Source organism: Octopus bimaculoides, chromosome 8 (assembly GCF_046866305.1).
Source record: "Octopus bimaculoides isolate indiv1 chromosome 8, ASM4686630v1, whole genome shotgun sequence".
Lineage (NCBI taxonomy): Eukaryota > Metazoa > Mollusca > Cephalopoda > Octopoda > Octopodidae > Octopus > Octopus bimaculoides.
In genome coordinates, this window is record NC_142935.1 from 12898246 (window position 1) to 12911780 (window position 13535).

A 13535-nucleotide genomic window follows, 5' to 3' on the forward strand; every position below is an offset into this window, starting at 1 on the left:
CATATATATACATATATACATATATATACATATATATATATATATATATATATATATATATATATACATATATATATATATATATATATATATATATATATATATATATATATATATATATATATATATATATATATATATATATATATATATATATATATATATATATATATATATATATATATATATATATATATATATATATATATATATATATATATATATATATATATATATATATATATATATATATATATATATATATATATATATATATATATATATATATATATATATATATATATATATATATATATATATATATATATATATATATATATATATATATATATATATATATATATATATATATATATATATATATATATATATATATATATATATATATAATACTTTTCTCGCTAGATTATGTGTTCGTTTCCCTTTTTGTCTTCTGGAATATTATATTTCGGGATCTTCTATATATATGAAGAATTTTCCTCCGCCTGGCTGTTTCTCTCTCTAGAAAACGGAAAGTTGCATTCTGGAAGTCATTTAAACGAGATTTTTTATTTATTTATCACCCGACGAGATACGTCTGCACCAGCGGATACTCCTGAGCCAGTTTTTGTGTGTCCCAGAAGAGGAGTCGGTGCTAGATGTGTCGAAACAATTGTTGTGATTAATGATAATATATTCTCGTATATTCCATCTTCCGTCTTTCATTTGTTATATATATATATATATAGAGAGAGAGAGAGAGAGAGAGAGAGAGAGAGAGAGATGGAGACGGAGAGAGAAAGAGAGAGAGAAAGAGAGAGGGAGAGAGAGATGTATATATGTATATATATCTATGTGTGTGTGTCTGTGTGTGTGTAAATATGGAAATGAAGTATGAGAGAAGATTAAAAAATGAACGTGTGTAGGTGAGAGATGATCAGATATTTATCAAAATGAACGAATGGAAAGTACATAGAGTAAAAAAATATTTTTAAAAAATATATAGTTAAATACGCAAGGATATATAAAGACATGTGATGAGCTTAAAGGAAAGACACAAAGATGAATACCTAAATAAGGACAAAGAAAAATATAGAGGGCGAGATTTAGAGTAGATGATGGGTTGAGATTGGAAAGAAAGATGGGGTGAAAGGGAAAAAATGGTGGAAAAGATAAGAAAGAAAAAAATAAAATAACAAAAATACACAACGAAGGATGAGAAATATGATTGAATGAATGACCTGAACTGATGGTTCACAATACTCGTAGCCATTTCTACAAAGATAGAACAAAAAAAAAACATAAAGAGAAAAACTATGGCATTGATTGAAATGCGTGTTGTGAGTGTGCGTGTGTGTGTGTGTGTGTGTGTGTGTGTGTGTGTGTGTGTGTGTGTGTGTGTGTGCAGGGTTTTTCTGGAGCTTTATCGATACATTCGTAATATAAATGTCAAAGATTTATCGAAAATTGGTAAAAAATTACTCGAGGAATAAAAATACAATGTCATAACTGTCATGAAGTATATAGCTTTTAGACTCCATGAGAACAGCTTTGCGTTGTTTTATATGCTGGTTTCCAGTTGCTTCTCCTTCTGGTATTATTATTATTATTATTAGTAGTAGTAGTAGTAGTAGTAGTATTAGTGGTATTGTCGTTGTTGCTGTTGTTGTTGTTATCGGTTTCTTTTTCATTCATGCTGGCAAATTTGTATTTTCTTTCCATCTTTACATTTATTTATATTTATTTATTTTTGGTATTTATTACTCTTTTATTTGGGTTTATGAATGCAGTCTCTCCGGGGATCTTTTCTCTTTCTCTCTTCTCTCTCTCTCTCTCTCTCCCTCTCTTTATAAATTCCAACTCTCTCTCCTTTTATCTATCTGTCTCTTTATTTCTCTCTCTCTCTCTCTCTCTCTCTCTCTCTCTCTCTCTCTCTCCCTCTCTTTCTTTTTCTCTTTATCTCACTCGCTCTCTGTCAATAGACAGTGTGTCATAATACGGCAATTACTTAGGTAAATAGTTTTATCTTCATTGGCAAATTTTCTCAGCGATAGTGAAATGCTTTCATGCAATTGTGTAATAATTCACATGTGATGGCCTCTCTAGTAGTGTATAATTTCAGGGTGAAAGAGTACACGTAGCTATCATCATTATTATTATTATCATTATTATTATTATTATTATTATTATTATTATTATTATTATTATTAGATTTTTACCTCAGTACAGCATCCTTCACCATGTTATCGCTTCAGGATTTTCTTTTCCTTTTTGTTTTGTTTTGACGATATTTTTTCGTCGAAATTGGATGACATTTTCTGTATGTATCAATTTGTTCAAGATTACGAAAAATGTAGGTGAGATAATTCGTTTTTATGGTGAGCTCGAAACAGATAAAGCTATAAATAATAACATGTAAATATTGGATTTAAAAAATAAACTCTTTTGATAGAAAAAGTCGAAGGTTGCTCAGGTGATAATTATTTTACTCAGCCTGCATTGCGCAAATTTGACATAAATACATTTTGCATTAGATCACCTTCGTGAGAGATTTTTGGTATGAATGTCCTTTTAATGCTGAAAATGCTAAGAGCTAACCATGAAATGCATAATGAAAACATGAAGAAAATATTGAAAAACAAAGCATTAATGGTTCAAAACTAAAATAATAGTTTCTTATTTCTTTACTGCCCAGAAGGGGCTACACACAGAGGGAACAAACAAGGATAGACAAAGGGATTAAGTCGATTAGATCCACCCCAGTGCGTAACTGGTACTTATTTAATCGACCTCGAAAGGATAAAAGGCAAAGTCAACCTCGTATGAATTTGAACTCAGAACGTAGCGGCAGAAGAAATGCCGTTAAGCCTATTTAGCAGGGTCGAGGCATGGCAGACGTTTCATTGCCCAGTGTATTTGTTCCATGGCGGGAAGGGAAAAGTTGTCATACATCTGTCTTGACGCAAAGAGGTAATTTTTGTATGCCTTCTGAGACGGAAATGAAGAAGATTCTGGCAAACGTATGGGAGAATATATAGTCCAATGGATAAAGCAAGACGAACGGTTGCGTTTGGCTAGTTTTAATGATCGAGAATGAAGCAAAATACCGAAAAGCGAAAGCAATACAGCCTTAGGATTCTTGTGGAATACAGGATTGCAATTGACAATTCCAGTCTCGATTCCAATATTAATTCAGCCTCCTGAATAGCAGTGTGGGTTTTGTGACAAGTACACCAATTACCCAGCAATGAATGTCATTTTAGTCTTCCATACTGTCTTTGTCTCTCAGGCTAGCTCCTGATGTTTCTCAATTTCTTTAGTAACCAGTCTATTATCGTATTATATAGTAAAGCCTGTGATCACTAACAGTTCCTTTTTTCGTCCTCTATAATTATATTTGGCCTCCTTACTTCAATAGCATGGTCAGTCTTTATGAAGAAATCATATAAAATTCTGTAATTATTATTCACCAGCGCAGCCCTTGGCTCCTATTCATACATCTTTTCTGTCACTTTGGATCCACATACTCGACTAACAATCTCAATGCGCTTTTTTTACCGACACGGTCATACTTGCACTTAAACACTTTTTCTGCTAGTTTACAACATTCGCTTAAGAGGCGCCTAATACATTCATTTCGTTTTCCACAGATGCTACGTTTGTTCTGTAACTGAATTTATTCAGTCTTTGTCCTTATTAAGGTAGTTTTAATGGCTTGTTCCTCAACGGTCATAATTAGCGATTCATTTTCTCGTTTCATGTTTCCATTTGACAGTCATGGCCAGCGTTCTTTACCGCCAACGTCCCCGATTTATTGCATGGATTGGTCATGTAATTTCTTCTCTTTCCAGCTAACTTGTCTTGTCAATCTTTTTTCCTGTTCTTGAATTTTCTTACCGTTTCAGTAAGTTTTGGGATTTTCCTGGCAGCAGATAGAATTTTTTTTCCCTGCCCACGATATAATTTTTCAAATCCAAATATCACAGTACTCCTTGGTTTGGATTTAGTGTCTGCTCAAACACTACCTGATCGATATAAAGTTTACAGGTATGGAAATGCCACTGGGTGGGAATGTCGAAGGTAACACACATGCAACAGATGCACATAAGATGAATTCGTTATTTGTCAAAACCATCCCGGAGATCGCGCTTTCATAAACCTTTAACAAAGGGAGTCAAGTGCGGTTTCTCTATCAAGGGCCAATGACGACAACAGCATTGTTGTGTGATGCAGTTTAAGAGGTAAATGATTGAGGAAAGTCAGCTTCTTCGATCAACTCTCAGCAATTTATTCTAATCCGATTTTTTATGCAATTTCTGAAAAAAATTTTTGTAATCTTTACTTATTGTAATCGATAAAAAATATTCGATGTAAATTGGCTTAATAAATTTATTTATATTATTTACATTATTTACATTTGACGGATATTTGTCATCTTGTTTGTTGTTAACACAACGTTTTGGCTGATATAACCTCCAGCTTTCATCAGGTGTCTTGGGGAAATTTCGAACTTGGGTTCTTACTCCTAAGGTATTTTCGATGTTGTTGTTGTCGTTGTTATTATTATTATTATTATTAATATTATTATCATTATTATTATTATTATTATTACGATTATCATTATTATTATTGTTATTATTATTAGGTGAGCTGGCAGAAACGTTAGCACGCCGGACGAAATGCTTAGCGGTATTTCGTCTGCCGTTGCGTTTTGAGTTCAAATATCGTCCAGCTCGACTTTGCCTTTCATCCTTTCGGGGTCGATTAAATAAGTAGCAGTTACGCACTGGGGTCGATATAATCGACTTAACCCGTTTGTCTGTCCTTGTTTGTCTCCTCTGTGTGTAGCACCTTGTGGGTAGCAAAGAAATAACACACACACATATATACACACACATACATACATACATACATATATATATATATATATATATATATATATATATATATATATACATATATACGACGGGATTCTTTCAGTTTCCGTATACGAAATCCACTCACAAGATTTTGGTCGGCCCGAGGCTATAGTAGAAGACACATGCCCAATGTGCCACTCGGCGGCACTGAACCCGGAACCATGTGGTTGTGAAGCAATCTTCTTACCACACAGCCACGCCTACTTCTACGCTTATCACCGTCTTTTCCATTTCTTTTCTCTCCATCCTTTATGCAAACGTCCACATATCATATTTCTTTTATAACCCTGTGGCTAATAAAAGAAATGATTGGTTTTGCTGTAGTTGGTATTACTGTTGTTGTTGTTGTTGTTGTTGTTGTTGTTGTTGTTGTTGTTGTTGCTGTTATTTTTAATGTCGTTGTTGTTGTTAGTGGTGGTGTTGCTCTTATTATTAAATCTTAGTTTCAAGTGTTAGAATTTGGAGAAGAAACTGACTAGAAAATCCAACTTTTCTAACAATAAAGTTAATCATCATCTATTGATAGAAACTGAACATTATTACATAATTGTAAAATGTTCATACAGAATCTGTAATGGATAAACTTTTCCTGGTTTTGTTTTCTTCTTTTGTTATTTGACATCGTTTTGTTTTTCAATTGGGTGGACTGAAGTACCATTTGTGAAGTGATGCAATATTAGAACTATTTCCATTATCATCATCATGTTTGTCATCATTTTCTAAGTAATCATGAATTCTAATAACATCACCACAGTCAACTCCATCATCGTCTTCATCAACATTTTTGATCGTCATCAACATCATCATTATCACCGTGACCATCAACAACAACAACAAGACATTCGAATGATTTTTGTTTTGTTTGTTTTTGATTTTTTTTTTTTTTTTGAAAAATCGATCAATAGAAAATTGAAATAGATACTTAACGACATAGCTTTGCACGTCAGTGTTTTTGAGATGAGTTCTTATCGACATTTAACATTCATGATAACATGCAGAGTATCATTAAAGTGTGCGGGTATGTCTGTATAAAGAAATGTTTGAGTATATATATATATATATATCTGTGTGTGTGTGTGTGTGTGTGCATCTGCGTATGCGTCTGTGTGTCTGTATATAAATATGTGTATATATATATATGTATGTTTATATATCTAAATACGTATGTACATGTATGTTAATGTGCATATATATATATATATATATATATATATATATATATATATATATATATTTCATGTGTTTGTATGCATTTATATATATGTATAAATATGTTTGTATTTATACACGTACACATCTATAATATATATATATAGACATAGATATATGAACTCATATAATCTCTGTTTCTGTTATCGCCATTATTCACTCACATAGAATATAAGTGTTATAAAGTGAGTAGATTGATGATTGTTGTGCAAATATCGGCTTCCTTGTTTTCATAAGTGACGAATGCGATGTACGTTACAGGAGAAAAATGACACGGATATTCACACATCATCATTTTCATCACCAAAATCAACCATTATGGATTACATCGACCCAACTTCTTAATTGGTACTTATTTAATCGACCACGAAAAGATAACAGGAAAAGTCGACCTCGACAGAATTTGAACTCAGAACGTAAACACGGACGGAATGAGGCTGTGCATTTTGCGTGGAGTGCTAACGATCCCATCAGCTCGCAACTTTAATTAAAACAATATTTATTTGTAATTTTGGCACAAAGTCAGAAATGTTAAGGGTTGGGGACAAGTTGATTACACCAATGCCGTTACTCGTCTGGTAATTTAATTTATCGATCTTGAAAGAATGAAAGACAAAAACGGTGTCGGCGGGATTTGAACTCAACGTAAAGACGGACGAAAAGCCGCAAAGCATTTTCTCTGGCGTTGCTAATGATTCTGCCAGATGGCGTCCCTCAGCACAGGCAATGATAATAATGTTTAAATATCGGTTTCAAACATTGGAACAAGGCCAGCAATTTCAGGGAAGGGGATAAGCCGATTACATGAACTGGTACTTTTTTTATCGCCCACGAAAGGATGAAAGACAAAGTCGACCTCGGCGGGATTTGAACTCAGACGAATTTCTGCTAAGAGTTATTTCGTTACTACCCACAAGGGGCTACACACATAGGGGACAAACAAAGACAGACAAACGGATTAAGTCGATTATATCGACCCCAGTGCGTAACTGCTACTTACTTATTTAATCGACCCCGAAAGGATGAAAGGCAAAGTCGACCTCGGCGGAATTTGAACTCAGAACGTAGCGGCAGACGAAATACCGCCAAGCATTTCGCCCGGCGTGCTAACGTTTCTGCCAGCTCACCGCCTTCATAATATTTCAACATCATTATTTAGTCAGATAAGTAGAAAAGAGTATCTGGATTAAAATTACCATATATTAGTGAACGACAAGGACAAAATTAGCTTATAAGAGGCTCAAATTCGCAGATAGGAACTGGAGGTTGTTTTAAAACTGTTTTAAAATGCCTCTTATATCCATCAAATACAAAATATTTACTTATATTAATTCCGTCTCTATGTAATATTATATAATCAGCTGATTCGTGCAAAACTTGTGCCAATTCTCATAACGGAGTAGTAACATTTGTCCAGGAACATATCATTTATTGTGTGGGTCCATGGATATATGTATAAGAATATGTGAGTTGTTGGTTGTGTAAGAAGGTGAATGGCTGGGCGTGCGAGTGTACGAGCAGCTGAATGTGTGAGTATGTCAGTGACTGATTGTATGACGATGTAAGAGGCTGGGTGTGTGAGGAGAAGATAATGAATGTGACTGAAGCTGACAACACTATTTTATCGACCACAAGGTGAGAGTTGTTGAACTTAGCCCAGTGAAGCAACAAATTAGATGTCTATACCATTTAGTCTGGTTCACTTTTGATGGAACCGATAAGTCATTTTAGATGTTATTATGCAAGTGTATTCATGTATGATATACTTGCGTGTGTAGGTATATGGGTGTATATGTAGGTAGGTACATAAGTAGACATATAAATATGCAAGTATCCATATTTATATATGTATCTAATATATGTAAATATACAAGTATATATAGATATGCATATATATATATATATATATATATATATATATATATATATATATATATATATATATATATATATATATATATATATATATATACACACATAATATACATACATACATACATACATACATTAATATATATACAACAAATATTTGCATTATAATTGTTGAGATTTTACTGCTGCAATGAAATGATGGCAGAAAAAAATATACAACAGCTTACTGAAAGAGAACTTTCTATAATTTCTTTTTTAACCAATACAGAATATGAAACTATATAAGATTGTAAATTGATTTGTCACATAATGCTTTAAGGAATATGATATTGCTGATGATGGTATAAAAGTACGTCACTTTCTAACGTCAAAGGGGACCAGAAGAAGAGTTCTTGTGATTATTGGATGCAATAGAAATAGTAATCAAATATCTCTCGCGAATCAGAATATGGTGTGATTTGATACTCGTGGATTGGCAGAGAGGATTCGGTTGTTCATAAACTGACTTACTCCCACCTCAATTAACATGTTAGTGGCAGTGTATTTCACTATCACTTCCTATATTAACTTAAGTGTCGGGCAGATACTTCTGAGACAGTTTTAGAGAAGCCTATACCATTGGAATACCGTTTGCCTGTCCGCCAAAACTCATTATTTTCTACTTCTTCCAGTCATTGGATTGCAGCCATGCTGGTGCACTACCTTGATGATTTTGGTCGAACAAATTGACCCCAGTATTTATTATTTAATCCGGTACTTATTCTCTCATTCTCTTCTGCTGAACCACTATTGCAATGTTACGGAGACGTACAAGAAGCCAACACCGGTTGACAAGCGGTGAGTAGACAAACACAAAGATGCACACGCACACACGATGGGCTTCCACTGAATTTCTGTCTACCAAATTCACTCACAAGGCATTTATCGGCTCGAAGCTATAGTAGAAGACATTAGCCCAAGTTGCCGTACAATAGGACTGAACCCGAAACCACATGCTTACAAAGCGACCTCTTTATCACAGAGCTAAACCTGCATCTTGAAAACAATCTTTGCCCAAATGTCGAACAATGCGATCGAACCTGAACCCTTAAGCTTCAGAATTCATCTACAGAATTGTGCCAAACAGCCGAATTATCTAAAACCACAGCATAGTCTTGTAAAAGAAAAGGCAGCCTCAGTGAGATACCATGAGATACACGGCTGTAATGCCTTCGATCACTGTGCCCATCTGCATAGGTTCGAACATCATCTATGAGCATTATTGATAAACGTGAAAGCATTTGTGTTAGAAGTTGAGATCTTGCTAACGTTTTGTTGAACAATGATCGCTACACATCACTAATTCATGCATAATATTCAAATTAGATTTCATATCGTTGATAAACTGCTGTGCTGAGTGATAGAGAACCAGATACACGTCTGATATTTCTGTGTGAAGAAAATTTACAATACTGGTAAATGATTTTAGTAAACAGTCAAATATTTATTTATTTGGCTTAAAATAATCTTGGATTAATAACGCCAAGAGAGATGAGGAGCAAAAACACGGTTGGAGCAGAGTAAAACTGGTGATAGATCACTTGATCCAAACTGCATTCGTTCAGAAGAAGGCTTGAGATATTCCCTTGCATATGTGTGTGTGTGTTTGTGTGTGTGTGTATGCTATGTATACACTCACATATATACATACATACATACATATATATATATATATATATATATATATATATATATATATATATATATATATATATATATATATATATATATATATATATTAATAGTAAAGATAAGATAACAAAAGAATGAAAGAGACCTGGATATTATGTAAATAGAGGAATTTATCTGTAATACAGTATGTGACAATTATTCGGTTGCCATAATAAAACTCCGAGCACTTTTGTATTAATAACGGCCAATTACATAGTAATTTCCCATTGCTTAACGGTCATTTTCTTAGCATTTTTTAATTGCATCGATAACTGATGAGATGCCGGAGCAGTTTCCCGTCCCGACATCCGAAATTCGGAGTCTTATTATGGCAACCGAATAATTGTCACATATTATATTAAACACACACACACACACACACACACATATATATATATATATACATACTTACATATACATATATATATACATATACATATATACATATACACAAATACACACACACATATATGAGTGTATATACATATTTTAACAATGTCCATAAACAGTGGAAGAAAATTCTTTTGGATCGGCTGAGTTTCTAAAAATAACACCCAAATTTCCCTCGGATCCTAACATAGTCTTTTATGATAAGGAAACAACGTAACAAATAGTTAAGTCATAAATACGTAATTCCAGAAAAGAGGAAAGGAAACAATGATCAGTGTTGTAAAACTTCCAAACATACATTTTCAGAATGAAGATGAACCAGGAGTTGCAGCAAGAACATGGTAAAATTTAAAGCGGAAATTGAAATTGCATTCGTTGAAATTCTGGATTATACCAAGTTTAATTTCAGCAGCAACATTTCGAATGATTTTGCAAAAGTATCTGTTTCGTAGATTCTAAACGAAGAGAAACTTCAATCAATTTGGTCTATGATCAAGTATGTTCCAGCAACGATCATGATTTTGTTTTCTGAGATGGATGTGAATGGTGGTATTTTTAAAACTTTGTCTTAGTGAGGTTTCAGTGATATTTGTCTTCAATTTCTCAAATACCTAAGTAGATATATTTGCTTTCATTTTCTTCTAGTTCAAGCAAACGTTTAGGAACTCACTTCAAGTTTCATATGCGTAGCTGTGTGTGTTTGTGTGTGTGTTTGTGTGTGTGTGTGTGTGTGTGTGTGTGTGTGTGTGTGTGTGTGTGTGTGTGTGCGTGTGTGTGTGTGCATGCGAGCTTCTGAGAGAGTATGCAGGTGTATATGTATGTGTACATATATGTGTATATGTGTACACACGAGTGGTCGCTTTCTTGAATATTACACACACACACACACACACACACACACACACACACACACACACACACACACACACAAACACACATGCACACACGCACACATACATACACACATTTAATTACTGCTGTATAGGGTTTCCGAATGTATATGTAATCAAAACCGATCTTTTATCCTGTCAAATAAAATCGGTTGTCATTTCTATGGTATCACAGATATACACACACACTCACACGCACGCACAGACTCTTTCACAAACACATAGACTCTCATATATATAATATTTGTGTGTATATGTACGTACATAGATAATCTGTGTGTCTGTTCACACACCACATTTATAAAGTCTAACCTGAATGCATGTCTTTTCTATTTAAATACTTAAATTGTTGGTGGTTATAGTCGTGCGGATGTGCGAGCGTTAGATATGCCATTAAAGTTAAAAATCCTTAAAATAATTTAGAAAAGACATCAAATAATAAGCGGTTATATATTTACAGTTGTTAAAAAACATGTTCCAGAAACAGCAATATCACGAAGAGATCATATCAAATTCTATATATATATAGTTATATGTTTTCTCTGGAGACGTGAAGATTGTTACTTTACAAATATGCTTATTGCAATTATGTATGTTATCTGCTTATGCTGTTCTTAAGCTCACACTCGTTTTCTTTTTTTAATAATTTCCTTATCTCTAAGTGAGCATATACATATATACAAAAGTACATGCTTATATATATGCGTGTGTATACACATATATATGTTTGCATATATATGAATGTATATATGTGCGTAGGTGTATGTATATGAATTTATGTATGCATATATATATATACATTTATCTATGTACACACACATATTCTAGCTACATATATGCATATATATACATATAAATATTTTTGGATGTATCTGTAAATTCGTCCTTTTGTTAGCTCATTATTGAATATCTCATTCAATATAAATAGTATTTCGAATTGATTGGATGATACATATTCTACACTGACTGCCTGAATATTTCTCTCACTTTCTCTTTTGCCACGACCGAAACTGCAACAACGATCTGGTTGGTACTCGACTGAAGATAGAAAGCTCCGAATGACCCGTCCTTGTTTTTTCCTGTCCTTTTTTTCTATCGTCTAACTGTCCGGATGTTCTGTTGACGCCTGTTGCGTTCTTGCTCCATTTTTGTTTTGTTATGTGCGTGTGGGTTGCGTGCATAGTAGTGTAAGCACATAAATGTGAAAGAAGAAGGAAAAAACTGTCAGACGAAAACTGTCCGACGAACGGGAACGTGAAACTCTCAGTAGCAGTTTTTTGTGATGTCTTTGCAGCTTTATTAATAAAGTATATATATATGCGTGTGTGTGTGTGTGTGTGTGTGCGCGTGTGTATGTGTGTAAGTGTGTGCGTGTGTGTGTGTATGTGTGTATGTGTGTAAGTGTGTGTGTGTGTATGTGTGTAAGTGTGTGTGTGTGTGTGTAAGTGTGTGTGTGTGTGTAAGTGTGTGTGTGTGTAAGCGTGTGTGTATGTAAGTGGGTGTGTCTGTGTGTGTGTATGATTCCTTGTGTGTGTGTGTGTAAAAATATTTTTTACATCTAACAAAATGTTATTAACACGTTCTTCTCTTCGTCTTTCTAACCACTTACAGGGCAGCTTGATCTCTCAGGTAAATCTCACACATTGCATTTTTACTCGTACAGCATGTTGTTGTCGTAGTGGTCGTTTTGAAATTATTATTATTTTCATAATTATTATCATTATTATTGTTGTTTTTACCTCTCTTATAATTTTCAATATTTTGGAGTTGTTTTTTTTCTTTTTACAAATTACTATTATTATTATTTTCATTTATTATTACTATTATCATTATCGTTTTCTTATTTATTTATTGATATGCTTTAACTGGTGTTACGTTTTTGCGTTAAGCAGTATTATCAACCCAACGTTTATATTCATTACAGTGCATAAGGAATCAAAAATATTTTTCATGTTACTATGACGACAATATGAATCCAAAATGATGCCAAAAGGAATATTTCTCTGAATTCTATGAAATTAGAGCAGAACACACTCCCATTCTTCTTTTTTTCTTTATCCCCGGTCTTCTGGAATTAATTATTTCTGTTACCTGTTTACAGAACGTGTACCGCTTGCACAGGTCGTGTCTGTTTGTGTGCATACAAATATGTGTATGTGTGTGCGTGCGTACTATATACATACATACATACATATATATATATATATATATATATATATATATATATATATATATATATATATATATATATATATATATATATATATATATTATAAAATATGGTAATTAATCATATATTAATTAATATCGATTAATTATCAGGAGGCCAGCACATCTAAAGAATCAAAGAGATTCAGAAATAATATCTGCAATCTCAGGGGATTAAGGTACATTTTTTAAAATAACGTTGACCACTAACGTGGACAATTAATGTGCTAGAAATAGATCACATATTGTGTCTATTAAGACCTAAATTGCTCTCAATATGAAATATAGCAGCATTCCGAAACGTAAGCGGGCAAGACATTTAAAATCACCTTAAAAA

General features: G+C 33.2%; 1 protein-coding gene across 2 annotated transcripts in view; it reads left to right on the forward strand.

The window, feature by feature from the left end:
• The window catches only part of LOC106880136 (tyrosine-protein kinase transmembrane receptor Ror2), a 744288-nt gene that overhangs the window by 145480 nt on the left and 585273 nt on the right, over nt 1-13535 (forward strand). For both annotated transcript variants that reach the window (XM_052969934.2, XM_052969935.2), the window contains exon 2: nt 12602-12619. In XM_052969934.2, the coding sequence (XP_052825894.1) occupies nt 12602-12619 (18 nt within the window). The remainder of the gene's footprint in view (nt 1-12601; nt 12620-13535) is intronic.